The 27,367-nt window shown below is 41.7% G+C and overlaps 1 protein-coding gene across 1 annotated transcript in view; it reads right to left on the bottom strand.

Moving 5' to 3' along the window:
- The window catches only part of CEP135 (centrosomal protein 135), a 2,183,066-nt gene that overhangs the window by 1,895,865 nt on the left and 259,834 nt on the right, over positions 1 to 27,367 (bottom strand). The window contains 1 exon segment of the mRNA XM_044062480.1: positions 10,863 to 10,947. Coding sequence (XP_043918415.1) covers positions 10,863 to 10,947 — 85 coding nt within the window.

The raw sequence follows: 27,367 nt of genomic DNA, 5'->3' as shown, positions 1-27,367 counted from the left end.
AAGTGATGTATAATGTTTGCAACTACAGCTGTTTCAATGGTGTCTGTGATGTATAATGTTTGCAACTAAATTGGTGTCAATGTTGTTTGTTTTTCATTTATATAAATGTAAGATTGCCTATGTCATGCATGATAATTTAATAAAGATGTTTATTGCAAAAATTTGGCATATAAAGAAAGAAAGTAGAAAAAAAACAAGAGATAGATCCAGGAAATCATTACATTCTACAGCTACATTTCAATTTTACTGCAACAATGAGTGTGTTAAGAACTTCCATTAGGTTAACAGACAGGTGCAATAGAATTTGAAAGACATTACTTCTCCATAGCAGAATGTTTGGAAATATTTTCTGGGTATGGTTAAGCTACTGGATCTGATGAAAGCCCCAGGAGACAAGACTATATATAACAAGACCATAAAGGCACTATAGATAAAGAACGGATTGATAGAGTTGTAGCAAGATTTAGCCAAGAGAAGAGTGGGAGAAGCATAGTTTGGAATACAAGGAGAGGGTCCCTAAGGTTTGCTTTAAAGTACGCCGGATTTATGATTTGTCTTAGGTCCTTGTGGGAGAGTATTCCAACATAGGGACACATTTGAGGGACATACCTGCCTCACCATGTTTGTTGTCTGGTCTATGGAGCTGGGAAAGATGTGTGTACTTAGACCGGAGTGATCAAGATAAGAAATATCATAGCTTTATTGTCTTCAGCACTGGACATTTGGGTGATGAAGTATACTTTGAGACAGTTTAAGCTGATAGTTTGGGGAATTCCAACCGATTTGGTAGCGTGCTAAGCAATGATGGATTTTACTTGGAAGGTGGGTTGCAAATTTTGCTATTTTATTACAGCATTGTTCCAATTATGTTAAAAGGGAGGAACTGACATTTATTAGTAAAGGACAGGCATAGGAGACAGCTAACAATAGATATGAGAGGGCAGTGGAATTAACAAGGGTACAACAGCTTCTTCTCAGTCCAGTGCTTTTTTGTTTGAAGGCCTTCAGTCCGATCCTTGCACTGGTGTTCTTTTCAATGGCCCTTTTTATGAGGATGAAGATCCCCCACACTAGAAAAAGGCTGATCTGAATTTGAAGTAGATACCTACAGATGTCTTCCAACCTTTTTTCTGTGCAAACCAGTCATGGGGAGGGAAACAGCAGGAGAGGCAAAGGGGGAGAGAGAAAGTGGGAGAGAACAAGAGAGTGAAAGAGAGAGTGGGAGAGGATGAGAGAGTGAAAGAGAGAGAGAGAGGGAGAGAAGATAGAGAGAAGAGAGAGAGGGAGAGAAGGAGAGAAGAGAGGGAGAGGGAGAGGGAGAAGAGAGAGAGAAAGTGGGATAGGGAGAGGAGGAGAGAGTGGGAGAGGAGGAGAAGAGCGTGGGAGAGGAGGAGAAGAGAGTGGGAGAGGAGGAGAAGAGAGTGGGAGAGGAGGAGAAGAGAGTGGGAGGGGGAGAGGAGGAGAATAGAGTGGGAGTGGGAGAGGAGAAGGAGAGAGTGGGAGAGGAGAAGGAGAGAGTGGGAGAGGAGAAGGAGAGAGTGGGAGAGGAGAAGGAGAGAGTGGGAGAGGAGAAGGAGAGAGTGGGAGAGGGAGAGGAGGAGAAGGAGAGAGTGGGAGAGGGTGAGGAGGAGAAGGAGAGAGTGGGAGAGGGTGAGGAGGAGAAGGAGAGAGTGGGAGAGGGTGAGGAGCAGGAGGGAGTGGGAGAGGGTGAGGAGCAGGAGGGGTGGGAGCGTGAGGAGCAGGAGGGAGTGGGAGAGGGTGAGGAGCAGGAGGGAGTGGGAGAGGGTGAGGAGCAGGAGGGAGTGGGAGAGGGTGAGGAGCAGGAGGGAGTGGGAGAGGGTGAGGAGCAGGAGGGAGTGGGAGAGGTGAGGAGCAGGAGGGAGTGGGAGAGGGTGAGGAGCAGGAGGGAGTGGAGAGGGTGAGGAGCAGGAGGAGTGGGAGAGGGTGAGGAGCAGGAGGGAGTGGGAGAGGGTGAGGAGCAGGAGGGAGTGGGAGAGGAGAAGGAGAAAGTGGGAGAGGGAGAGGAGGAGAAAGAGAGAGTGGGAGAGGGTGAGGAGCAGGAGGGAGTGGGAGAGGGTGAGGAGCAGGAGGGAGTGGGAGAGGGTAAGGAGCAGGAGGGAGTGGGAGAGGGTGAGGAGCAGGAGGGAGTGGGAGAGGGTGAGGAGCAGGAGGGAGTGGGAGAGGGTGAGGAGCAGGAGGGAGTGGGAGAGGGTGAGGAGCAGGAGGGAGTGGGAGAGGGTGAGGAGCAGGAGGGAGTGGGAGAGAGAGTTGTAGAGAAGAGAGAGTGGGAGAGGACGAGAGACGGAGAGAATGAGGAGGACAGAGAGACAGACTGGGAGAGGGAGAGACAGACTGGGAGAGGGAGAGAGACAGGGAGAGACAGACTGGGAGAGGGAGAGACAGACTGGGAGAGGGAGAGACAGACTGGGAGAGGGAGAGACAGACAGCAGCTTCTCTACTTGTGTGCATCTTCCTGGTGCAGCTTCCACAAATATGCCAGTCTAACAAGATGCAGCACTTATCTAATCAGAAAGAGCAGTTAAAAAGCAAGCGTTTATCGTGAATTCAATGTGTGCAATAGCACATGCTTTTTAGGCTTGCATGAGGTATTCACGTGAAATAAATAAGAATTCCTCAAAATTGTTCACCAACAAAGAACAGTATTACAATTTATCAATAAAAAATATTTCCGCAATGGAGTTCTTAGCTTTCCAAAGAAATCTGTTCTTTAGGAGGTCTCCTGTTAGAAGCAGACCAACTGACCTTGAGTTTTTCACTGACATACAGCATAAGCTTGAGGCAAAAAAAGAGCTAAAGATGGTACAAAATCCCCACTTGTCCATCAGATATGCATATATCCCCACAACAGTGAAAAGAAAGTTTATGGTAGACTGTCCACAGAGTTTTGGGAGTCAGGCCAGCAGGATGAAAATACATCTTTGAGTAATTCTATATGCGGGGAATACTATTGCAATAATGATGCTGATGAAAAATATCCAAGAACAATTCCCCAAAATAATGGGTATAGAAGAAAACTAAGAAAACCCTGAAGAAGAGAACTTCTATAATGTGCAATAGCTGTTATGGTTAACCTACAGTTGCATGCCTTCACTTCTCTTTTGTATTTGATGATTTTTTCACTGTTACTGCAACCTTTATGTATACATGCAGCACACCTTTTCATATGCTGCTGCCTTATTGGTTCAAGTCATGGTTAAACATGGACCTTGGACACATCCACCTACCCAGCTAACAAATAAATAAAATGATGTAATGATGTGCTAAAATGAGTTGCCATAGCCTGCCACACTCAATTTCCAATACATTTGAAAGCTTAATTGAAGATGCCTCATAGAAAAGAACAGCAACAAAAAAGGAGGCAATAGATAGCTGAAAAAATGTTAAAGCTGAAGTAGGATACGAAGCACTGAAGGTGGGAAAATGCCTATCAATGCTGGCTTTATAGGCTTCAAGCACCTTCCAAGGTTCCTTGTAACCACAAACAGAACCAGGATAAGCCTTCACAGGGAATATAAAACTGCTGTTTGAAAAACCATGACAGGAATAAAATCCTAATGTTAAGATTTACAGTTACAGTGACCTCTATCACCAAAAAAAGATAAAACTGAATGTTGTATTTAAAACCATGGGACCATGATAGGTTAATGACTGGCTCCTCTGAAGTATATTACCAGGGTAGAAGAAGCTGGAAGGCCACCCAGAAGCAAAGACCAAAACACGGAGTCCTAAAGTTTAAACATACTAAACCTCCTAAATTCTGGATTTGGAGTTGAGATAATAATGCCTGGTGAAAGAAAAGCTCAAGGGGCCGTGTCACAGATACCAGCAGGGAGACATTGCTGAATTAAGCAGCAGAAGCCACCATGCCTCCAATGGAGTTGCCTCTGACTACAGCATTTTTCAATCGGTATAGAGCTGCCAGATGGCAAAGAAAATGCAGATGGCAATCTGTCACTTCTTCCCTCCTCAGTGTAAAGGAGATAAAACACTTTTATAGCTTTTCCTGGGTGTGGCTGTCTGACACACACTACCAGCAGTGAATAGCAGCACTGTCAGGCAAGGCTAAGCTTGCACAAAACCATTCTTCCTTTAAGGGGCTATAACCCAAATGATACAAGGCTTACATAGAATAAAACAGATAAAGCAGTATCAGGTATTTACAAATACAGACGAAAACAGAATAAAAGCCACTGTACTGAACACATGATTAGCTGAAAAGCTGACGACATGAGTGAAACAAGTATGACTGAGAGAAAAAGTAGCAAGTTCAGAATTAAGAAAAGAAAATTTTAAAGAGCAGACTATGCCAGTGGAATACACAGGTAAACCCCTGACTATAGTCAAGGCAACCAGAGTTCAAATAATCAGCAAATGACTGCAAACTGGGAGCCATTATTGAATCCCCAAATGATGTGGATATTCTGCAAAAAGGCCTTACAGAAACAGATGCTTGGTGCCAGAGCCATGGGCTCAAGCTCAATTCCAAGAAATGTATAGTGATCCCCTTTGGGAAAAAACACGTACCCGTGAATTACCACATAGGTGACAGTACACTAAACACCAAAAGTTTGATAAGAGACTTAAGGACACAGGTGGACAGTTGTCTCACCTTCGATAACCACATCGCCACAAGTCAGGAAATCCTTCTATGTGACGCACCTAATCACTAAGGGCTTTTCATCCAGAAGAAAAGGAGGTCATTGTCCCACTGCACTCATCCCTCATTAGAACCATTATAGAGTACAACGTCCCGTTTGGTATGAACCTCACAAGACATCTGCAATAGCTGGAAAGGCCTCAGAAATACCTCACTAAAAGAATCACAGGCCTAAAGCAAATGCCCTATGCTGGCCGTCTAAAATAACTCCATCTATACTCTGTCGCATATCTTCTACTCAGAGGCAATGTCTGCCTAAAATACTGTTGGACAAGCTACACTTAAAGAAATACCAATCCCTTAGAGCCACACTCTCCAGGGATCTAAACCTTGTCATCACAATCAACAAAACATGCTGGAGGAATACGTTCCTGACCCAGAGACTCCCCAAACTCTGGAAAAGACTGCCCATATATGTCAAGCAGAGCACCTCTTTGGCCCTCTTCAAAAAGAATCTTGACGATTGGACAGGAGATAGGAAATTCACTCCGGGGATCACGTCAGTCACCCTGCTAGACAGGGGTCCAGTGCAGTAAATATTGTGGGAAGAAATAGCCAAGGAATTGTTATGGCTAGGCTTGTACAGACCCTAGGGCCGATAGCCTAGTACCAACCTATAAACTTGATGAAGTAGGCAGGAAGCATGGGCATGGCCACCTTTGGGGGGGGGGGATAACAGAGGGTGATCTTCGGGTGGTCATGTGCACCACTTCAAACATAATCCAAGTTCTGCAAGTGGGCAGGGGCATATATGGAATTGGGGCCCAGTTAATGAAAAAGATGGGCATGACCACCCAGGCTACAGATGACAGCTCTTTTCTGATAGAGTCCAGGAGCAAACATGCACACATAGCAAGGCATAAGTGGTCATTTTTGGTTGAGACAAGTGTCCACATCACCATCAAAAGGAAGGATCAGGGCTATAAACACAAAATGGCCTCAGCTGCCAGGATCCTGGTAACAACACAAAGTCCTTGACCTCTGCAAGATTGACAGTCCCTCAGAATGGCTCATCCTGAAAAGATCTCAAAGATACCCCATGCTAGGATTCTCTCCACCACCAGAGGTACACTAGTCTCAAGTTCAGTTGGAGGCTTGATGGTCAGCATGTCAGAAGGGGGAAGCAGCATAAAAATTTAAACAGAAACTCAAGACAATTAAATATTATGCCAGACTGTCACAGAAAAGTAAACAAGAGGGAATGACACGCAAATGAAATAAGGGGAAAATACAGAGAGGCAGCTGCTCAGTATATAATCTATTCAGTACACCTACTTAATTTTTAAATGATCAAATTATTCAATTCCTGACATCGACACATTTTAACTCGTTCATTCCAGAGCAGCTTGGAAAATGCTTTCTGCTTGCTTCCACCACAGAAACAGCAGAGCAGCCAAAGCTCTTTTTCAGATAACCCATTTGTAATACCATACAGAAAACAAATGTTCATAACTCTAACCATAAGAGCTAGACTAAAAATCTAAATGCAAAAGTTGCTCAGTAGACACTGCTCTTTGCAAAGGTGTAAAGGCTGATAGTGTGTCATTATTAAATATCTGCCAAGGAATGCCGATATTATGGATCTTTTTACCTTTTTTTGTAAAACAAATCACAATATCTTGGTGAAAATACCATGTAGACTCATGCAATGTGTAATTAATTCATTTGTGTGAATGTCAGCAAAATTATACCTTAACCATTACAGTGTGATGCTCCTTTACTGAGATATTCACAGAAATATGTTTATATTTCTCGTAATATGACAATCAAAGCATATCATCTCATCACCTGTAACAGACAGACTATACATCAGTGTACAAGTTGTGTGCTTCAGTGTCAGTTTCAAAATGATCCATCCTGTGTGTTGTCTTCATGCGCCATTGTAAAGATATGGGCATAAAAATGAGAAATATCCTAATTTCCATAATGCATTCATATTAATTTTCATAATCATACAAGCAAACTGTGACATCTGTCCACGTATGATGCTGACAATTCACATTATTACACTTGGATAGTGGTTTCAGAGAGATACCTTACTCATCACCTTATCTTTCCTAGCAGAATTTTTACCAAAATATGACAATATCATAAATTTCATAACCTAAGTCATATACAAGCTTTGATATCTGTACATGTGTACAGCACAGAGATAGTTCTTTTACCATATTAAAATGAGGTTTCACTCAGCATGTTGACAAGTTCCCTAGCACTCTTATTCAACAAAATATGAAAATCATAACTTTCATAACCTGAGTCATGATATGCAATGTGTGTAGATATCTGTATATATGAGTACAGGATGCAATTACAGATCTTTTACTGTATTGTATCTGTAGTGAAAGTAGTGCTCATAAAATTTAACAGAGTTTTCCTTACCATAGTGGTGCTACTTGGTCGTGGTTAGAAGTGTGAACAACAGTGGCAGCTGATGGAGGTTTTACCTGACAAGTGATAATGACTCAGTGTTATACTGTAACTGCACATATAGTAAATTAATAATGTGATAATGACTTGCATTTCATTACTGCAAGGTTCTGCATGTTCAGACAAAGGTGATGATTGCTACACCCTGTTGCGCAGACATTCATGGTTTACTATCTTAATGAAGTGGACTGAATCGAATCCACTTTGCTCGAAGTGCAGAGGTTGAACAGTGACAATGTCAAACTCCAATATTGCCAAAGTACAAATCTCGCCCCCATTTCCACCCATGTTAACGCTTGTTCCTAGTTCGAATTTGGGATATAATTCAACAATATCGGCGGCATTGTGACTTTTCCCGGACGTGGGTCCATGATATGATCATTTGGCAGACTCCACTTCAATATAGTGATATTAAACAGACCCTCATTACATTCCTGGTGTAAGGTAAGTAACTCATTACCATCCCTCATTACAGAAGCAGTATAACATTTATATTACTGAGACATTCCTCTCACTTAAATTCTAGATAATCCAAAAATATTGTCCAAAATATATGGCTGATCAATGCTGCAATTAGTGTAAATTCAGTAATACCATACGTCACACTAAGCCCTTCCTCTTACCCAAACTGTACACATGAAGCAGACAAAACGTCAGAAATATCTAAACTATCTGGTTGATCCATGCCTTTCTCTTACCCAAACTGTCACGAATGATAAAACCAGAAATATTGTCCAAAACATATGGTTGATCATGCCAGAATGCACAAGTAATATGGATGCCATACTTTTGCTTATAAGTTGCGCCACACAAAAAGATTACCTCACCACTCCCAAAAATGGCAGTCAAAGTTCTGGCTGTCATGAGTCTAATCATCAATTCTGCTAAAATTCCTAATTGTCTTTAGACCCCCCCCCCCCACACCACAATTCCTGTTTCTACTTTGTCCTCTCCATGAGTGGCAGACTCTGGACCCCAAGCAAAGTGGCTTTGCTGCATTTTCATTCCACCCTGTCTCCTCCATAAACAGGATATTCAATCTCTTCTTTACCATCATGTCATCCACGTTCAATCTACGCCCTGTCAGTGCATTCATTCATACAGGCACAAAGACCTATCCCACAGTTAGCATGAATTCCCAGCATAGATCAGAATACACAAGCAACCAATTTATCACCCATGCTACTCACTGATGACTGACTGCATTAGCAAACTAGTCAGAGGGGAGAGATCAATACAGAAGAATGAGGATGGTTATAAAGGGACCTTAACTCCACACTAGAGCAGTTTTTGACGTTTCAATAAAGTAGGTTTAGGCGGTGAATTTTTCCAGTGCAGTTATAAAAAAAAAGTTGACAGCAAAAATTAGAACTGTAACTTGGTTGTAACCACAATTATTAGTGTAGGTCAGTGTACTGTACAACAGCTTCTCTAGTAACCACTCAGAGAAAACCAGGTGGCACCTCCAAGTCTACATACATAATTTTTTAGGCGGACTTCAGTGACAGATCAAACAATTATGGAAGTCTGTGCATTATAACTCTCTCCTACCCAGCTGTATAACAAATCAATTGGCCAACCCTCTGATTTTCCTTTCAGTGTCCAGTCCAATATGTACCCCTTCTAAAGGAAATCCTAAACAGATATACTTACACAAGATACACACTCAGCTACCAGCTAATGAACCTCTTCCTTGCATGTTAGAACAATCTACTACAGCTCTGCAGAAGAACATACAGTAGAGCAACAGCTGTCATACATTTCAGAACACCAAGTATGACACTTTAATGCCTAGCATTAACTGTAATTCTCAGTGATTCACCAGAAAATCAGAAACATTTTTGATAGACAAGGGAAAATAGGAGAGAAAATCAAGGATGTTCTTCAGAACCAGAGACAATTGATGAAGTAGGCAGCATAGTATGGAGTAATGTGAAACATATTTCATATCAGAATGTACTCTACAAACTCCATGAATAGATGGTGGCATACCTCTCAACCTCTTAATGCAAGAAATTTGGACAAAGCCTAAAATAATGGGGGGGGGGGGGGGGCAAAGGTCCAAAAATAAGGACAGATTTTAAATATTGCTCTTGTAAACCTAGAAAGCTGCTCGAACAGGATTTGTGTTAGCTTGCATGTTGTAAATGATAGGAAGTAAGAAACTGTCAAACTCAACTGTCTCTCATTATTTAGTGACTCCAATCCTCAGTGATTTGCCAGAAAACCACAAACAGCATTAGAAACACCAAAAAAAGAAAATATAAGGCAAAAATCTGGGCAATTGACAGCAGCAAAATTCAACATCAGGCCATTATTTCAGCTATAGTAACAAGGAGAAAACAACAAATTGTGCAATCTACCGTAATAAACATGGATAGTTCTAGCAGAATCTTGGGAGCCCATCATCCACCAAGCAAAAACCTCATCTTTGCTGTTTTTTTGTATCTCACTTTCAAGTTTTCTATTTCATAAACCACTTCCACTTATTGACAGAGAAAGAGCCATATCTGAGTTGCTACACTGACAATATGACATTGATTTTCAGAAGCTAAGATATGTTGTAGAATAATAGGATGCCTTGACAATGCTGTTTCAAAAAGTATGCAGAAATGTATGATGCTTGCAGTGGCCGTAATTGTCAACTTGTTTTGTTGTAGTGTTATGAGTGCCAAAACACTGTACTGAGGAGGAACTAGAGACAGTTTCCAACTTGATGTTGCAGATAATTTATATAATTTGTGTGCGGTGTCTTTACCATCTGTTACTGAAACTGGTTGTTGGTTGGCTTTACCCAGAGTCGTTTGTTTTATGAAAACTGGAAGGACATTTTGATTTCAGCAGGCGCTACCCCCACCACACTAGATGAGTAGTGGCAACTTACTTAGCGATCGGCAAGTAGATGGTATGTCTTATTAAATTTGATTGAGACAAAGAAGTTTATGTGGTGCTACTATGTTTGTTAGCCAGACAGCTGCTTGCTATTAATATTGTGAGATAGTGTCACAGGGTGGTGTTTTGCTATTTTTAATTTCTTGTATATGTTTGTTGAGATTTAAGAATTAAGAATACTTCTGAGTGGTATAACACACACAAGCGCAGGCTTACATGCACACCCCCCCCCCCCAAGCGGACATTTTTGAGAACTGACATAGTGAAGTTCAAGAAGACTAGCAATAGATTAGAGAGGTTTAAGCACTGAAAGATGTTTCTCCTCACAATCAAATTCCAAGCTTCTGAATACAATATAAACTTCAACTGGAGGTCCGCAGCAGTTATTGATATTATCAGTGTTCTGATCTAAGGTTTTTACAGTCATTATTTTATTTTAATACTGCAGTTGGGTAGGAGTAAATGATGAAAAAATGCATACAGAATTGGCTTGCTGTGATCACGCAGAGCAGCAGATTCTCAAAAAATTCAAATATGGGCACTTGGCAACTCCAGGTTGAAAAATAAGTTGAGAAGGTAACTGACAAAGTTCAGGTACTTTTTCAACTTTTTTTTTTTTTTTATACAGTGGAGCTGAAATACAAGTGTAAAGTAACTTGCACTTTTGGAAGGCACTCTGGTGTAAGAGTATACAATTTGTACTGCCTCAAAAAGCACTCGGATTTAAGCACAGAGGAACCATGTGACGGTACTCGGAGATGAGTTAAAACACAAAAAAAAAAAGGCTTTCAAATGCTTTTAACAAGTGAGTATCAAACAGCAAATCATATGAAATGCAAAAATCATTAGCAGAAATGACTTGCACCTGTTTGTTGAGGTTCTTTATCCCACGTTCTGACCTTTCAAGATCTTCCTTCAGTTGAATTACTTCTTGCTGAAGTTCCTGAATCCTGTAACAAACAGAAGCACTTAGAAAGCAAGCTGAATCACAAAACAAAATGCTGTTCTGTACTGATATTACAGCATACATTTTTAAGGACCAAAAAATCATGTAGCTGTGACATTACGAAAATTAAAGTAGTCTAATTACAATCCACAATTTGTCATTTATATACTAAGCACTGACATTTTAAAATCTTGCTGGTTAATGAGGAGGCATGTTCCCTTTCTGTGAAAAACTTGACGTGTTACATTCCCTTTCCCTGACTAATTTACAGTAAAAGATCTTGAAGGCCAGGAAAAAGAAATCCAAATGCCTCTTGAATGGCATCACTGTGGATTAGCCTCCCGACACCTAGCAGGCAAGGGTAAAATGTAATATTTAGTTTTAGTTAAACCTAAATGCAAACAAATGACCATCTTTACTCCTTCCTGCCTCCCACCTCTACATTTCACCAGTTCTTAGCTCTTCATAACTAAAATTCAATGGGACTTAAATGTTGTTTGTTAGGATTCAAACATAGTTCCACAGCTAAGCTACAAGATGTGGTGAAAAAGTGAGATGTACATATAAAACAATTAAAATGGACTCCACTATATCAGATACGATCAAGTGAATGATATGATCAAGACAGATAGATGTACACTTTCAAATAAAAAAAATATTATGGGACAAATAGTTAACAGTTTCTTCAGTTTTTTGGTAAATGCTATATTTACTATGCACGCATCTTTTACTGTTTAAAGTTTGCCCTTCTAAGTTTTGCTTCTGCTTTCATTATCTTATTGACCACTATGAATAACCCTCATTTCTTACCACTTTATTTTATTACAGCTGTTCAAACCAAGCATATTTCTACACTTACGATAAACATACTTTGCAGACTCTTATCCCATCTTTCAAGCACAGCAGGCACTTGCTTATTTACCGATTCATAGGGGTGGAGGCTAGTGGTACTGACCACTGTCAGCACTCCGAAGTTTATCTCCTTAGTGAGCTTTCAGCCTTACAGTCTAGGATAAATACCTAAAGAACCATTTTCCCTTCTTTTCTTTAGGTAGTATATGTAAATTACAAACTTACAGTAATTCTAAATCTGTACTGGCAGTTCCATTCTCTATTTGTAGAACTAAGGCCAGCAGAGCTTAATCAATTCAGCTGAGAAACCTTTCAAAGCTAGCTAGCCCCTCCAATTTTCGTCCATGATGTTGTGCTGCCTAAAAGCAAAATCCACATCTCAAAGCCTTCACAGGGTGACACAGGTGGTCAATGACAAATAAGAACACAAATGCTAAAGGTCACTGGATTTGTTAAGCCTCTGGGGGGGGGGGGGGTTGGTAAAAGGAATACAGATACAGCTGCCAGTCCAGATCCATTCTTTACAGTACTTGGACTGAAGGTGCATTCCCTTTGACTGAAGGACCAAGTCCCAAGCTAATCTTTTTGTGCAAATCCACATGAAAGAATTCCTTAATGTATGGTGGCTTCAACCAAAGCCCTGGCTGTACAGATCACATCCAGCTTGCAAAAGCAGACAGTGATGCTCAGGCATCCACATCACAAATATCCAAGGCTGCATTCCTGAATAAAAGGCCTAGAAAGTCACTAGAGATAAAACAGAATGTTCTCTGGTTACCCCTAGTAAGGCCCTGTTGTAAACAATAAGCTTCAAGACTTCCCTACTCAAATTCTATTTGGAAAAGGATACAGACAGTTGGGGATATTTTCAAAATGATTTAGTTCTATCAAAGTAAAATCTGATTTAAATATGAATGTCCACATATTGTAAAATATACTACTCTTCCTTCTTAGAATAATCAAAAATAAAGACTGATAAATCCACTGAAATAACTAAACTCTTTTTTGAAAATATCCACAATTGGCAATGTTTCGTATAAAAGATGGGCAAGTCCTCAGAGGCAAACCGTCTCTGTGAAATTTGAGGTAACAAAGATTGGCAGATGATGCCTGAGGTTCAGAAATTCTCTTGGCAGATGGAACAGCAACTAAATGTAAGCTTTTCCAGTGATGCAAACAGGTCGCAGCAAGGCTTTTCCCAATGCCAGAAAGAGTTCTGGCTACTGACAAATAAAGGTATCAGCAGATAGCCTCGGGGTCTGCCTTGCTAATAAACAATTTTTGTCAGGCTCTGGATTGCATTGTATAAGTGGAAATTCCTTAAGATTCCAAGAGCAGGATAAGTTATTTCTTAAACTTATTTCAGTGAACTGCACTTCTGAAACGCTTATAAAATTGTGCTATACAGTTGATCTACTACACTTTTGCACTGTTATAAAGCTTTTTTTATTGTTTCGCTGCATTTATGTACTGTTTTATACTGTTTTAACATTACTTAACTGCAAACTGCTTTTTCATACTGAGAGTTGTATTTTCGGTTTGTGTGTGCTCTAACCGAGCTTTTCTGTGCATTTTTGTCTGTTTACAGTTAAAAGCATTCTCGAGTTTGCTCCTTGATCTGTTTAAAACTTTCATTTAGTGGCTGGGAACTGTAATTTTTCACACCCACCCTCCCTAGTGTTGTGTGTTCTTATACTTGGTGGCTTTGCAGTTGCCCACCCATACTGTATATTTGATCTGTGACACTCCTCCCAGTCTAGTGTCATTAGTTCACTCAATCTAATAGAGAACATTTGTGAAGGCCAACCCACTCAGATTCTTAACGTTGAATTAACTTCTGTTCCAGCTTTCTCCATTTCCACTTTACTGGAAAAAAAAAATTCTAAAGCTTGCTTCCCCCCTTTCCTGTGGCAGGTCAGATACGGATTTGCTGTGTCCAGGACTGTTTGTGAGCTCCTAAGCCCCCCCCCCCCACTTAACTGGGGTTAAACTATTCCTAGCGCCATAAAGTCTGTTCTTCAAAATTTCCCTTGCAACTAGCCAGCTTTTTAGTTTTATTACTCGTCTGTTTCTTTGGTGCTGCGGTAGCGTTGTCGCCTCACAGTAATACGCTGTCCGGTTCGATTCTCAGCTAGAGCGTCTTCTGCATGGAGACATGCGTGAATGGGTGTACCTTCGTTGAAGGTTGTGCGTCAGGGCTGGTAACTCGGCACATAAAAATCAACTACCAATCATTAGCGGACCGGAGTTCCGCTGTGGCAACCCCTAACCGGGAAAAGCCGAAAGACACAACAACTCATCTGTTTCTTTGATCTCAGCAATTGTTCAGAACTCATTGTAAGCACTAAATAAGTTACAAATTAATACAGCACTCAACTTTCCTCACTTGTCTAGAGGAAAACAGTTTTTAGTACTGAATAAATAAGCACCTATTCAGGCATGTCTAAAGGTCAGCTCCCGGTGTTTTCTCCTGCCTACCTGATGAATCTGGGCATCTTGGGACAATGCAGCAATTGCCTCATGTACACAGACAACCCTCTCCTCCTACCACCCAACACTACGACCTGTGAGAGATGCACTTATATAGCCAAACTGGAAGCAAAGCTCTCTTCACCAAAGACTGGCCTAGACAGTCAAGAGGAGACTGTAAACACTTGCACCGCACCACACTCATCACAAAGTCCCTCAAAACCTACACCACCAAAACACACACACACAGAAGCACAAAACACACACCTACATTCGCGGAGGCTCTCAGTACAAATCTGCCCAAACAACAGAGACCTCCAAAGCAGAAATGCAAGCAACCTCCACCCCCCAACACAACCCAAATGACACACAGCCCACATACTCAGTCACTCAACTATAGCCCATAAGGCATAACGTACCCAACACTCTAGTCATAGGTGACTCTATAGTCAGGCACACTGATGTTCCACTCACCAGGCTAAACAAGGAAAATGTTACTGTCAGCTGCCTGTCAGGTGTCAGGATCTGCCACATAACACACGCACTCAGGTCACTCCACAAGTACAAATATGACTCTGTCATTGTCCATCTTGGTGTGAATGACCGGAGACGTACCTCCCTGGACTACATGAAAAGAGACATGGAGGAGCTCTCTGATCTTGTAGCCCAGGCCGGTATGACTCTAGCCCTGAGTAGCATCCTGCCATCACCCAGAATGACACCACAGTACAAGGACAAAATGACTGACTAACAATTGGCTAAGCTTCTGGTGTCATTCTAAGGGAATCCAGTATCTGTCTGCCTGAGATGACATGATCGACAGACCACGCTGCTTTGCCAGAGATGGCCTGCACCTGTCGCCCTTGGGATTCCAGATACTGGCAAAGGCTCTTGCCACCCCTATAGTGCCTTTTTTAGGCAAGGTTCAAATGACAAATTCACCACCATAACAGGTACAAGCAAGCAAAATCTGAGGGTAATGCTACTCAATGCAAGAAGTCTAAACCTCAAAATGCATTCACTCGAAGCACTCCTTAAAATGGAGAACACTGACATCTGTGCAGTGACAGAGACCTGGTTCAAAGCTCCAGAGAGCACCCCTGCATTACCAGGCTATAATTCATACCACACCTTCCGGCCACCAAACCCGGACCGAAACACTAAAGGTGGAGGCGTGTACATATTCATTAAGGATATCCACACCTCCATGCTAGTTGCTCAGCATAATGCATCCGAGATTATCCAAGTTCAACTAACTCTGGGCAAAACCGCAATCCAGATAGTAGCTTGCTACAGACCCCCCACCATGCCCCAGGATTCCCACTCCTCTTTTCTTGATATACTGGAAAATATTAAGGTACAACCCAACACTCTAATAATGGGTGATTTCAACTACCCCACCATTAACTGGGAAAACTACTCATGTACCAACTCTTTTGCTCAACATTTTCTGGAAATCATCAATTCCAATGCCTTGGATCAACTTATCCACACCCCCACCAGGGGCAGCAATATCTTAGACCTGGTCATCACCAACATGGATGACCGGTGTTCCACACCAGAGGTCAGCTCCACGTTTGTCAGATCTGACCACAAGCTAATCACCCTAGACATCCACATCCTGCTCCCACCCCCCATTAGGAAAACCGTAAAAAATTTATCCAAAGCCAACTTCACGCTTCTTAAGACAGAAGTGGCAAACTTCACGACACCCATGCAGATGGACAATAGAGGTACGACTGCTGAATCCTACACAAATGCACTTTATAAGCACTTACACGAGTGCATGGATTGTGCTATCCCCTAACAGAACCAAGATGCTATCCTCCAAAAAAAGGAGGCCAATCTGGTGGTCTTCTGCCATAAACAAACTCTACAACAGAAGAAAAAAACTGTTGCAAAAAAGAGTAAAATCCCACGATTGGAGGAACTCCCTGGTCAGCCTCAGTAAGAAGCTGAGATCCCTCATAAAATCCTCCAAAGCTAGTTATGAAAACAAAATTGCCACTGATTCTAAAGACAACCACAAAGCATTCTATAGCTATGTCAAAAATCTCAATGGCAACACAGATCTGCTCTGAGTTACAGCACAATGACCCTAATATACAGAACCAACTGATATTGCCAACATCCTGGCAGACAGGTTCAGTGCTAACTTTACCCCCCCTCTCACCCCCTAAAGGGCCCATCTTTATACTGGAAGAATGCAAAGTTCCTGTAATCAATCACGGATGCACAGGTAAAAACCTCACTCTCCAAAGCCAAGAACACAGCATCCATGGGACCTGACAACATCCCAGGCTGCCTTCTACATGAACTACAGAATGAACTGGCACCCCACCTAAGTACCATGTTCAATCATAGCCTCACCTCAGGCTTTGTGCCCATTGAATGGAGCACCGAGACAGTTATCTCCCTCCACAAAGGGGGGGGGCCCACAAGAGACCCCGGGAACTACTGCCCCATTAGCCTGACGAGCCTCGTCTGCAAGGCCATGGAACATATCATCATGGAACTCAAACAAAGACATTGGAGATCTCCAAACTCTGGACCCCACACAGTTTGGGTTTGTAAAAGGCAGATCATGTCTCCTAAACCTGATAGTCACCAAAGCCATAGATGAGGGTAAGGTGGTTCACACAGCCTATCTAGATCTCGCCAAGGTGTTCGACACCACCCCCCACTCTGGAATTATAGATAAACTCACTAAACTAGGTATAAATCCCTATGTCACAAGATGCGTTGTCAACTGGCTTACTGACAGAACCCACACCGTGAAAGTAGCAGACTCCAAATCAGACTTCAGACCAGTGACAAGTGGAGTACCACAGGGTTCAGTCCTGGGTTTTCTCCTGTTTGGTATCTACTTCTCTGAAGTACAGACTAACACAGAAGGTCTTTGGCTAACTAAATTTGCAGATGACTGCAAACTAGGAGCTATAATCGAAACTCCTAACGATGTGGACATCTTACAAAAGGGCCTCACTGAGACAGATGCCTGGTGTCAAAGACATGGTCTCAAGCTCAATGCCAAAAAGTGCATTGTCATCCCCTTTGGTAAAAACTCTGTACCCATGAACTACCACATAGGCGGTAGCCTACTTAACACTAAAGTGTGATGAGACCTTGGGACACAGGTGGACAGTAGTCTCTCCTTTGATAATCACATCGCCACAGTGGTCAGGAAATCCTTCTATGTGGCACACCTCATCACAAAAGGTTTTTCATCCAGAAAAAAAGAGGTCATTGTTCCCTTCTACTCACTCATTAGACCCAGTATAGAGTACAATGCCCCTTTTGGTATGTACCTCACAAGACATCTACATCAACTGGAAAGGCCACAAAAATACCTCACAAAGAGGATTACTGGCCTCAAACAGATGCCTTACGCAGACCATCTCAAAAAACTCCAGCTTTACTCCGTCGCATATCGCCTACTCAGAGGCGATCTCTGCCTAACATACAAAGCTATGTAAAACCCAGAGCTGTTGGACATGCTCCACTTAAAGAAATCCCAATCCCTCCGAGCTACACACTCTAGGGACCTAAACCTTGTCACAATAAACAGAACATGCTGGAGGGATAGATTCCTGTCCCAGAGACTTCCCATACTCTGGAACAGACTACCTATCTATGTCAAACAGAGCTCCTCATTAACACTCTTCAAGAAAAATCTTGATGATTGGATGGGTAAATAGGAAATTCACCCCGGGGATCACTTCTGTGGTTCTGCTTGACAGGGGCACAGGAAAATAATTTTCTTGGGTGGCGAAAGCCAGGGTACCTTTTTGGCTAAGCTTGTATAGGCCCTAGGGCCAACAGCCTAGTACCTACCTATGAACAAGCTTGGCCCAGGATATGGCTGGTTGCAAAGGTACATTCCCAAAGTCCTAAGGCATCCCAAAAAAGGGAACAGGAATAAATTTTCCCCGCTTGATAATGTGTGAAATCACAGCCATATTAACGGTATGGACAGCAACACCACCAAACAAGAAGGATCACTGGAACATCTGCAAACTGAGGAAAGACTGTCTTCATTTCTAGAAAATTTATGTTCAGCAAGGTGTTCTGTCTGATCCTGAAAATGCCCTGACATCACTCCAGACAGGATACATTTGTAATTGCTGTCACAGTAAGATAGAAAGGAACTAAGAGAATGCCAAAAGATAAATTGGTATAGTGTCTCCACCACTGAATGAGTTCCCTGTATATCTTCAAATTTCTGAAAGGAAAGTCCAAAGGCTAAAGATGCTAGTTATGTTGAATCGCCAAAACCACTGTAGTACCCCCTTTGTATGGTAAAATGCATTGGAAACCACAAAAATGACTGAGGTCATCAGTCCTAAAGCTCAGATAAAGAGAGATACTGGAATTACTTACAGTTGTAGCAATTATGAGACAGTTTAGTGAACTGAAAGCAGTCTTTCTGGGAGAAAGGTGGTTTGGCAGGACAGTGGGTTCATGAGACACCTGATAAATATGAAAGTCAGGTACTCACCATGACTATGCATCTGTGTTGTCAGTTTTCATCCTTCCTAAACCAACGGGGTTCTCAGATTCAACCTCAGATCAGACTTCGGCCACTAAAGACTTGGCTCCACAGCCTGAGCTGTTCCTATTACCCATAAGCCTCCCTTCTACTCAATTAATTACTTCAGATCTCATTTGCCACTTCGGTGAATACACATGGGTTTCTTGCAGCTTGGGGGGGGGGGGGGTTTAGAGTGGCTAGGATAAGTGCTACCATTTATATTACAACTACCTTTATTCGTCTTCCTCCTCCCCTTGTACTATCACTACCATAAAAAAAATATTGGTTTAACCTTGTTGATACTTGTGATGCCCCTGAGCTGGCCCAGTAATCAAGGAGCCTCAATCCTCATCACTAGCACCAGTGAGGGACATGCACATTGGGAGGCTGACAAGTACACACCCAGTAAAGTACAATTTCCTAACAGCACACAGAGATCACAGTCAGTCTGGGGCTGGTATCTTCCTCTTTCTCCAGATCCCCAATAAAACTCCCCACTGGCATAGGTATAGGAATAAGATCTCAGCTGAGTAGCCAAGCTAAGACCTCCAGCAACCTCTATGTCCAGCCAGTGCTTTGTGTCCCTGTCCAAGTAGCTGGCTGACACACACACACACACACACACACACACACACACACACACACACTTGATTGATATAAGCACACACCTGGGAAAGGCTGGCACAGGTTTACTAGTTACGCCCCCTTCTGTCCAGACTATAAGGTAGTACCAGCTGCCACCAGCCACCCTTTACTTAGCTGCTATAAGGCCCTTACCAAAGGGTGTCCAATCCCTACTGTGTAATGTTACTATTATCCAAATGGTAAGTGTGCCCAAGACTTTCAAGGATATTTAGCAGTGGCCTGTACAGTGTCACGAAATACACATGCAAGTACTCTAAAAGCTTAAATATCTCTAAACAAACCAGCCACAACTGAAAGTTTTAAACATATTTAATAATAATTAGTAAAAGAACAAGACAATACTCACAGTAACTGCAGAGTTTAGAACCACAGGAAATATTTTAAAACAACACTGCAGGACAGTCAAATAAATACAGAAAACATCTAAAATAATATTTACTATATTCCTAACTATGTCTAAAAGAAACTATGCCCTAAATAACTTACTTACAGAGCAAGGCAAATGCAGATGAGTGGATGTTCTTGCTAGGTCCAAGACAACATATAAAATGCCCAGACACTCTCTCAGAGAGTTCTTAAACTAATAATCAACATTACTGCTGGGTTAGCTCAGATGGTATCACCTCTGTCACCTGACTTCAGTTCCCAGGCTAACCAGATACTAACATCTCTGTGTTAAAAATACTTATCTCTCAGATGTGCAGCTGCTAGGAAGTCACTGAGCAATAAAAACACTTCACATTTTAAACCTGGTAATTATTTCTGTTTCAAGACAATAGGAAAACCTCTAGCTCTAGACATCGTCTCTGCTTGCTGTACTGAAACTACTTTTTATAGCACGTTGTAAAGCACTTTTAATTTCAACTTATTTTCTTGAAGTTTTTCAAGTTAACTTTATGTTCCAGTTTCTACTATTAAAACATACATTTGCACAGTTATATAGTTTATATACATTTCTGTTATTTTCCAGTAGGGTACACTGTGGTTACATTCTCAAAGCTCAGTACATAACAGTTCTCTTACATTTGTAGGACAAGCATATGAATCATATTACTATTCACAAATGACATGTGATTATTTACAAAATTCCAGATAGCTGGACTGGCAGTATTTCCCTGGTGTCACATTTCTCCCCTCTCCGAAAACTCAAGCTAGTTTTTCAAGTGACCCTTGAGAAACTTTGCTCGAGAGGGTTGAGCCTATCTGGGAATACCTTACCCTATATCTTGTCTTGAGATTCCAGCTGCCTTGGCATTGCTGACCCCAGTATCGTGCTGCACTGTCCCATCATATGCCTACAACCTTAGGCTCCACCATAGTAATTTGTGATTTTCCTGGCATAGATCCCCCTCAGACTCTTAGCACAAGTGCCACCCTCTCATGGTAAAGTTTCATCATGTTAACATGGTACAATTTGTGCCCCTGCCTCCTGCCTAGTAGTTCTACCATGTAGTTAACACCACTGACCTTCCTTACCACTTTGTTGGGTCCCTTCCAAGCTGCCTGCAGCTTGTTGTGTCTAACAGGAATGAGAACCATTACCTGATGCCCTAGAGTATACACTCTAGCTCAAGCATTCCTGTCATACCAGACCTTTTTCTGCTGCTCAGCTTCTGCAAGGTTCTCCTGGGCCAAGCCCATGAGTTCCCCAAGCCTTGTCCTAAAGGTTTAGGACATATACCACAACAGACTCCTTGTGGAATTTGCATACACCCTCCCACTCATCTTGAATAAAATCTAGAGGTCCCCCTCACGCTATGCCCATACAGCAACTCAAAGGGTGAAAAACCAGTGGATTCCTGGGGAACGTCTCTGTAAGCAAACAGATGGGGCAAATATTTGTCCCACTCCCAGTTAAACTGGTCTGCAAATGCCCGTAACATTGTCTTAAGTGTAGAGTTTAACCTCTCGACAAGACTATTAGTCTGGGGATGGTAGTGGGTGGTCTTTAGGTGCTTCACCCCATAGTACTTCCACAGACAAGCCAGAAGGTCTAACATGAAACTGACACCTCTGTCAGTCAGCATTTCTTTTGGGAAACCTACCCTGCTGAAAATCTCTAACAAAGCATTTGCCACCTTTTCTGCTTCAGGGTATCTGGTCATATAATCTACTACCACTAGGATATACTTTTTCCCCTGTGGAACTTGGGGTACTCAGAGGTCCCACAATATCCATAGCTACCCTCGGAAATGGCTCCTCAATCACAGGCAAAGGCATCACTGGAGCTTTTACCTCATCTCCTGCCTTGCCTACCTTTTGGCACTGCTCACAGGTCTTGCAGTACCCTGTTACATCTCTGGAAATCCCAGGCCAATAGAAGGTCTGCATAATTCATCTCTTTGTAAGTTTTATGCCAATATGACCTGCAAAGGGACTATCATGGGCTATGGATTGACGTGCCAGACGGTAGGCTCTGCGCATTACTAACTGCTGTATTCTCTAACGCTCTAGCCCTCCCTCAGGGGTCCACTCTCTATACAGTAACCCTTTGTCACAGTACAGATTCCCCCTTCTCTTGAGAATCAGGTGCTCACTAGCTACCTCCCTCAAGCCTTGTAATGTAGGGTCTGAGAGCTGAGCCTGTCTCAACTCTCTCTTGGAAACCCTTCCCAGCTCTCCTTCCACAGGAAGTTTGGTATTCTCTGACAGCAGAGCCTCACGGTCAGCCTGGGTACTACTGCTCATCTCTGCCCTTGCAGTCACTTTGTACAAAGGAACATCAGTACCCACAAGCAGCTGTGGCTCGCCTCCAGTCTCACACTGCTACAGGGTAGCTCCCTCCCTAAAGTAACCACCTCACCAGTCCTGGCTGCAAGTGTGCGGTCTGCCTGGGTCTCCTCCAGGCTACCAGACCTACATGCTCATCTCCAAGCCTGACTGCGTGTAACTGCATGCATATATGGTACTGCATTATCAAAATCATTCCATATCAGAACATCTGTAGGGATATCCTCAAACACATCTACTTGCTGACTTCCTTTTCCACCCTCCCAGTCCAGGTGAACCCTAACCAAAGGTATCTGGAATGGGGTCCCTCCTAAAGCTCTGACTGGAGTAGACTGCCCAAGCAAGTAGTGCTCCTCTGTAACCATTGCAGGCTTCACAATGGTTAGGTCAGAGGCTCTCTCTCTAGGATATAACCTCTTGTGGTAGTTTGGTACGCTTGTTGCCTCGAGGCAGCTTACAGTTGGCATTCTGTCATCCCCACTTACTGGTTTCTCTCAACTTTTGTTCCACACCTTGCCTCTATGGACATCTATATTCTACAAGGCCCCACTGGTTGCAATCAAAACATTTAACCCTTGTTCCTGGACATGTACCTGGACAAATGGCTTCCCTGCTACTAGCAGACTCTGTTTTGGCAGTCTGGGCTGCCCACTATAGGTTCCCTTAGACCCATGAGCAGCACTGGATGTCTCTTTCCTGGGCAGTGATGCCCTGTTTGCTAGGTATAGGTCTCCCATCTTATCTACATTACTGCATTGTCTAGCAGCTAACTAGATTATCATGTCCTCAGGCAAAGTGCTAAGGGCTTGTTCCCTCACCAAAAGGTCTGCCAACCCTTCAAAAGTGGTCACCTGACATCCACTCACCCACCTATAAAAATAAGTGCTTAGTTTAAGCAACATACACTCATCTGCCTTGCATCTATGCTCACAAAACGTGTTCCTATAAGGTTCAGGTGTTAACTTAAAACATTCTAGCAAACAGTTTTTTACAACATTATAATTTAAACAATCAATATCAGACAGTTTAGGCATTACAGTTACAGCTTTACCATGGAGTAGGGAGGTCATGAACCTTACCCAAAGCCCTTGATCAACATTATACTGTTTACATACCCTCTCAAACATATGAATGAAAATATCAAAATTATCCCCCTCGGTAAATTGTGGAAGAAATTTACTGACCTTTGTTGCTTCTGGGGTTCAGTTACTCCCTTCCCCATTACCTCCCTGACTCTGGTGATGAGTCAGCATCCCCTTTTCATGTTGCCTCTGCCTCTCATTCTCCTCAGCCTGCAGATGTCGCAGTTTCTCATTTTCCTCAGTCTCCAGACATCTCAGTCTCTCTGCTGCCTCTATTTCCAAACGCTTAGCCTCCAGCTCAAGTCTCTCTAACTCCAGCTGGATTTTTTTAAGTCCTCTGTGGAAAGGTTGAGCTGTCCCGTTTTCTGAGAGTTGTACATCTCCACGGCCAGTCTGATTGTTCTCCTGGTTGCTATTCTGTGATGCAGCTGCGACTAAAGCTGCAATCATGTCTGCTTTAGTCAGGCTAGCATGCAACAGTCCTTTAGCCCGGCACATTTCAGCCAACTGGCTCCTTGTCAGCTTGCCATACTCCTCTGCTGACATGCTTGCCTGCTCTCCCTGACTGACTAAGCTAACAAAAAACTGTGATATGAACTCAGAATGTTCACTGCATGGCTGACAGAATACAAAAGACCACTGTACGCAGGCTACAAGAATTCAATATCAGCACCACTACAAGCCAATTAATATGTGATGTGGCTATCTCACCACAGTCAACCAAATTAATATGTGATGTGACTATCCCACCACTGCCAAACAATTGATGTGACACCCCTGCACTGGCCCAGTAATCAAGGAGCCTCAATCCTCACCACTAGCACCAGTGAGGGACATGCACATTGGTAGGATGACAAGTACACACAGAGTCAAGTTCAAGTTCTCTTAAGAACACACATAGATCCCCAAATAAGACTACTCACTGGCACAGCTATAAGGTTAAGATCTCAGCTGAGTGGCTGAGCTAAGACATCCAGCACCCTTCATTGTTCAACCAGTGCTTTGTGTACCTGCCCAATTAGCTGACACACACACACACTGTGATTTGATTGATACACAAACACACACACCTGGGAAAGGCTGGCACAGGTTTACTAGTTACACCACCCTTCTGCCCAGACTATAAGGTAGTACCAGCTGCCACCTGCCACCCTTACTTATCAGTAAATATAAGGCCCTTAACAAAGGGTGTCCAGTCCTGTGTAATGGTACTATTATCCAAATGGTAAGTGTGACCAAGACTTTCAAGGATATTTAGGAGTGGCCTATACAGTGTCAACAAATACATATGCAAGTACACCAAGAACTTAAATATCTTTAAACAAACCAGCTACAATTGAAAGGTTTAAATGTATTTAATAATAAATAATAAAAGAACAAGTCAATACTCACAGTAACTGCAGAGTTCAGAATCACAGGAAATATTTTAAAACATTTCAGGACAGTCAAATAAATACAGAAAACATCTAAACTAATAGTTACTATATTCCTAACTATCTCTAAAAGAAAATATACCTTAAACAACTTACTTACAGAGCAAGGCGAATGGAGAGGAGTGGATGCTCTTGCTAGGTCCAAGACAACATACAAAACTGCCCAGACTCACTCTCTCTGAGAGAGTGCTTAAATTAATAATCAACATTAATGCTGGGTTAGGTTGGATGGCATCAATCTGTCACCTGACTTCAGTTCCTAGGCTAACCAGATACTAACATCTCTGTGTTAAAAATACTTCTCTCTCAGATGTGCAGCTGCTAGGAAGTCACAGAGCAATAAAAACACTTTACATTTTAAACCTAGCAATTATTTCTGTTTCAAGACAATAGGAAAACCTCTAGCTCTAGACATTGTGTCTGTTTGCTGCACTGAAACTACTTTTTATAGCACATCGTAAAGCACTTAATTTCAACTTATTTTCTTGAACTTTTGCAAGGTAATTCTATGTTCCAGCTTTTACTATTAAAACATACATTTCCACTGGTATATAGTTTATATAAATTTCTGTTCAGTAGGGTACACTGTGGTTACACATTCTTGAATCTCAGTACATAACTTACAGTTCTCTTACATTTGGAGGACAAGCGTGTGAATCATATTACTATTTACAAATAACATATGATTATTTACAAAATTCCAGATAGCTGGGCTGGCAGTATTTCCCTGGTGTCACAATAGTACTCCTTTCATATAGATGGATTCAGGAATAGCTGTGGAACTGCATGCCTAGACGACACTGACTTTGCAGGGCCTTTCAAGTCCTTGCTATTAATGCTCCTTTTGATGGAGCTACCTTATTTATCCCCAAAGTTAAAGAAACCTTATCCAAGACAGAACAAATGGAAGACCTCATCTGCTATAGAGATCCATTTTCTACACCTCAAAAGGACTTTTTCTCAAACAAAAAAGTTGGTAGGGATGTGTGGTTCTGAAAGTCTTCAGACCTTAACTTCCCTCCAAACAAACATTTGCTTATATACTCATCATGTGATGTTACATCAATTAATCAATTAATTTGCTCAGCAGACCAACCTTTCCGTAAATTTAAAGTCACATTGGCATGTATACATAGATGTTGATGTATTTCTGAGCATCCTAAACTTTTTAAAACTGTTAAAAGGAAATTAGACACTCTATTGGATATAAAGCACTGCTAACAATATATACCTCATTCATGCATGTAAAATTTCAAGATATAAAATGCTTAAATATATATATTCACAACTATAAATTCCTATATCCTTTTGAAAAATGGACATATCACAACAACTTCATACACATAATAGTTCTGTTATGTAATAACATTGCTATCTATGTATCATTTATACGCTGATCAACATAAGATGCTCCGTGTTTGATGGACATTGCCCGGGGCTCTTATTATTCGTCATAAACACCTATCATCACATCAGCTCCCTATAAAATGCGAGGTTCTATCAAAAGTGTAATACCCTGGCTTATCAGCCGATCTACCTATAGAACTCACTGATTTTATTGTCAGTACAAGTCATCATTGATGTACACTAACCTTGTACACTCACATAAATTTAAAATTAAAATTAATACATCTATTTTGTGAGCTTTTAATATTAATGTCTTAAAGATAAATTCTATCATATGTATATTCTCTATATTATGAAATGAAGGCTTACACATGAGAAGCCTATGAATACCTATAAAATGCTTTTAAAAATAAATTCAACCATAAGAACATTGCATATGCTATAGCTGCGACGGGTGGTACTGCTCAAATCCAGTTTAAGTGAAAGCCATTCAAATATAAAAAATGCATATGTATATAAATAGACCATGTGCATTATGTAACCCCATAAATTTTTACTTGGAAACTAGCGACTTGTCAATTCACTGCCAAACACTCATAATTCCATTGCTAAGGCAGATATAACATTCAAGACAACAGTCATTCACTACGATGTACTTAGAAGTCACCAACTCCCCGTGGCATTTCAACAACTGCCACTTTTCATAGAGGTTGATTAACACTCAAAATCATATCAGCGATGGGCAAGTTCAAACCCTATATACTAATTAAAATCAAGGCTAACAGGCAGTGCACACCATTAAGTGCTAACATAGCACTTGACATGCTCTTGCTCACTTTATATGAATAACTCTATATATTATTGGTAGAACATCATATTACAAGACCATCTGAAAGCCTACCTCAGCGAGAATACTACAGCTGACCTATATGTCATACTTTTAAGAGTCTACATATAGGGACATTCATTTGACCTTTAGGTTAACTCTTGAAATTATTACTAGGCACTAGCTTTACTTTTCACCTAAGTACGGATTACTTGCCATTTTTTGCTGTGTTAATGGTAAAGATGATGTTGGAACTTAACTGTCTATAATATTAACTATCAATAAAACTTTTTCATTACTTCTTGGCCATTACCCTTCTATTCCTAAGGATGGCTTTTATTGTGGCTCTTTTATTCAGGCCTCTCCCTTTGTCTGCCCTAAGTTTAATGATCCAATTAACCTCTGTTTTCTGTGGCATTCCTTATATTCCCTTCACGTATCCTAGGCATATATACATCTATTACCTTGAATTTAAAAGTATGTTCTTTACCTTCCATCATTACATGTTT

Source organism: Protopterus annectens, chromosome 2.part1 (genome assembly GCF_019279795.1).
Source record: "Protopterus annectens isolate FY-2018-M chromosome 2.part1, PAN1.0, whole genome shotgun sequence".
Taxonomy (NCBI): Eukaryota; Metazoa; Chordata; order Ceratodontiformes; family Protopteridae; genus Protopterus; species Protopterus annectens.
Note: the sequence above shows the minus strand (reverse complement) of the source record. Positions and strands in the feature narration are given on the sequence as shown.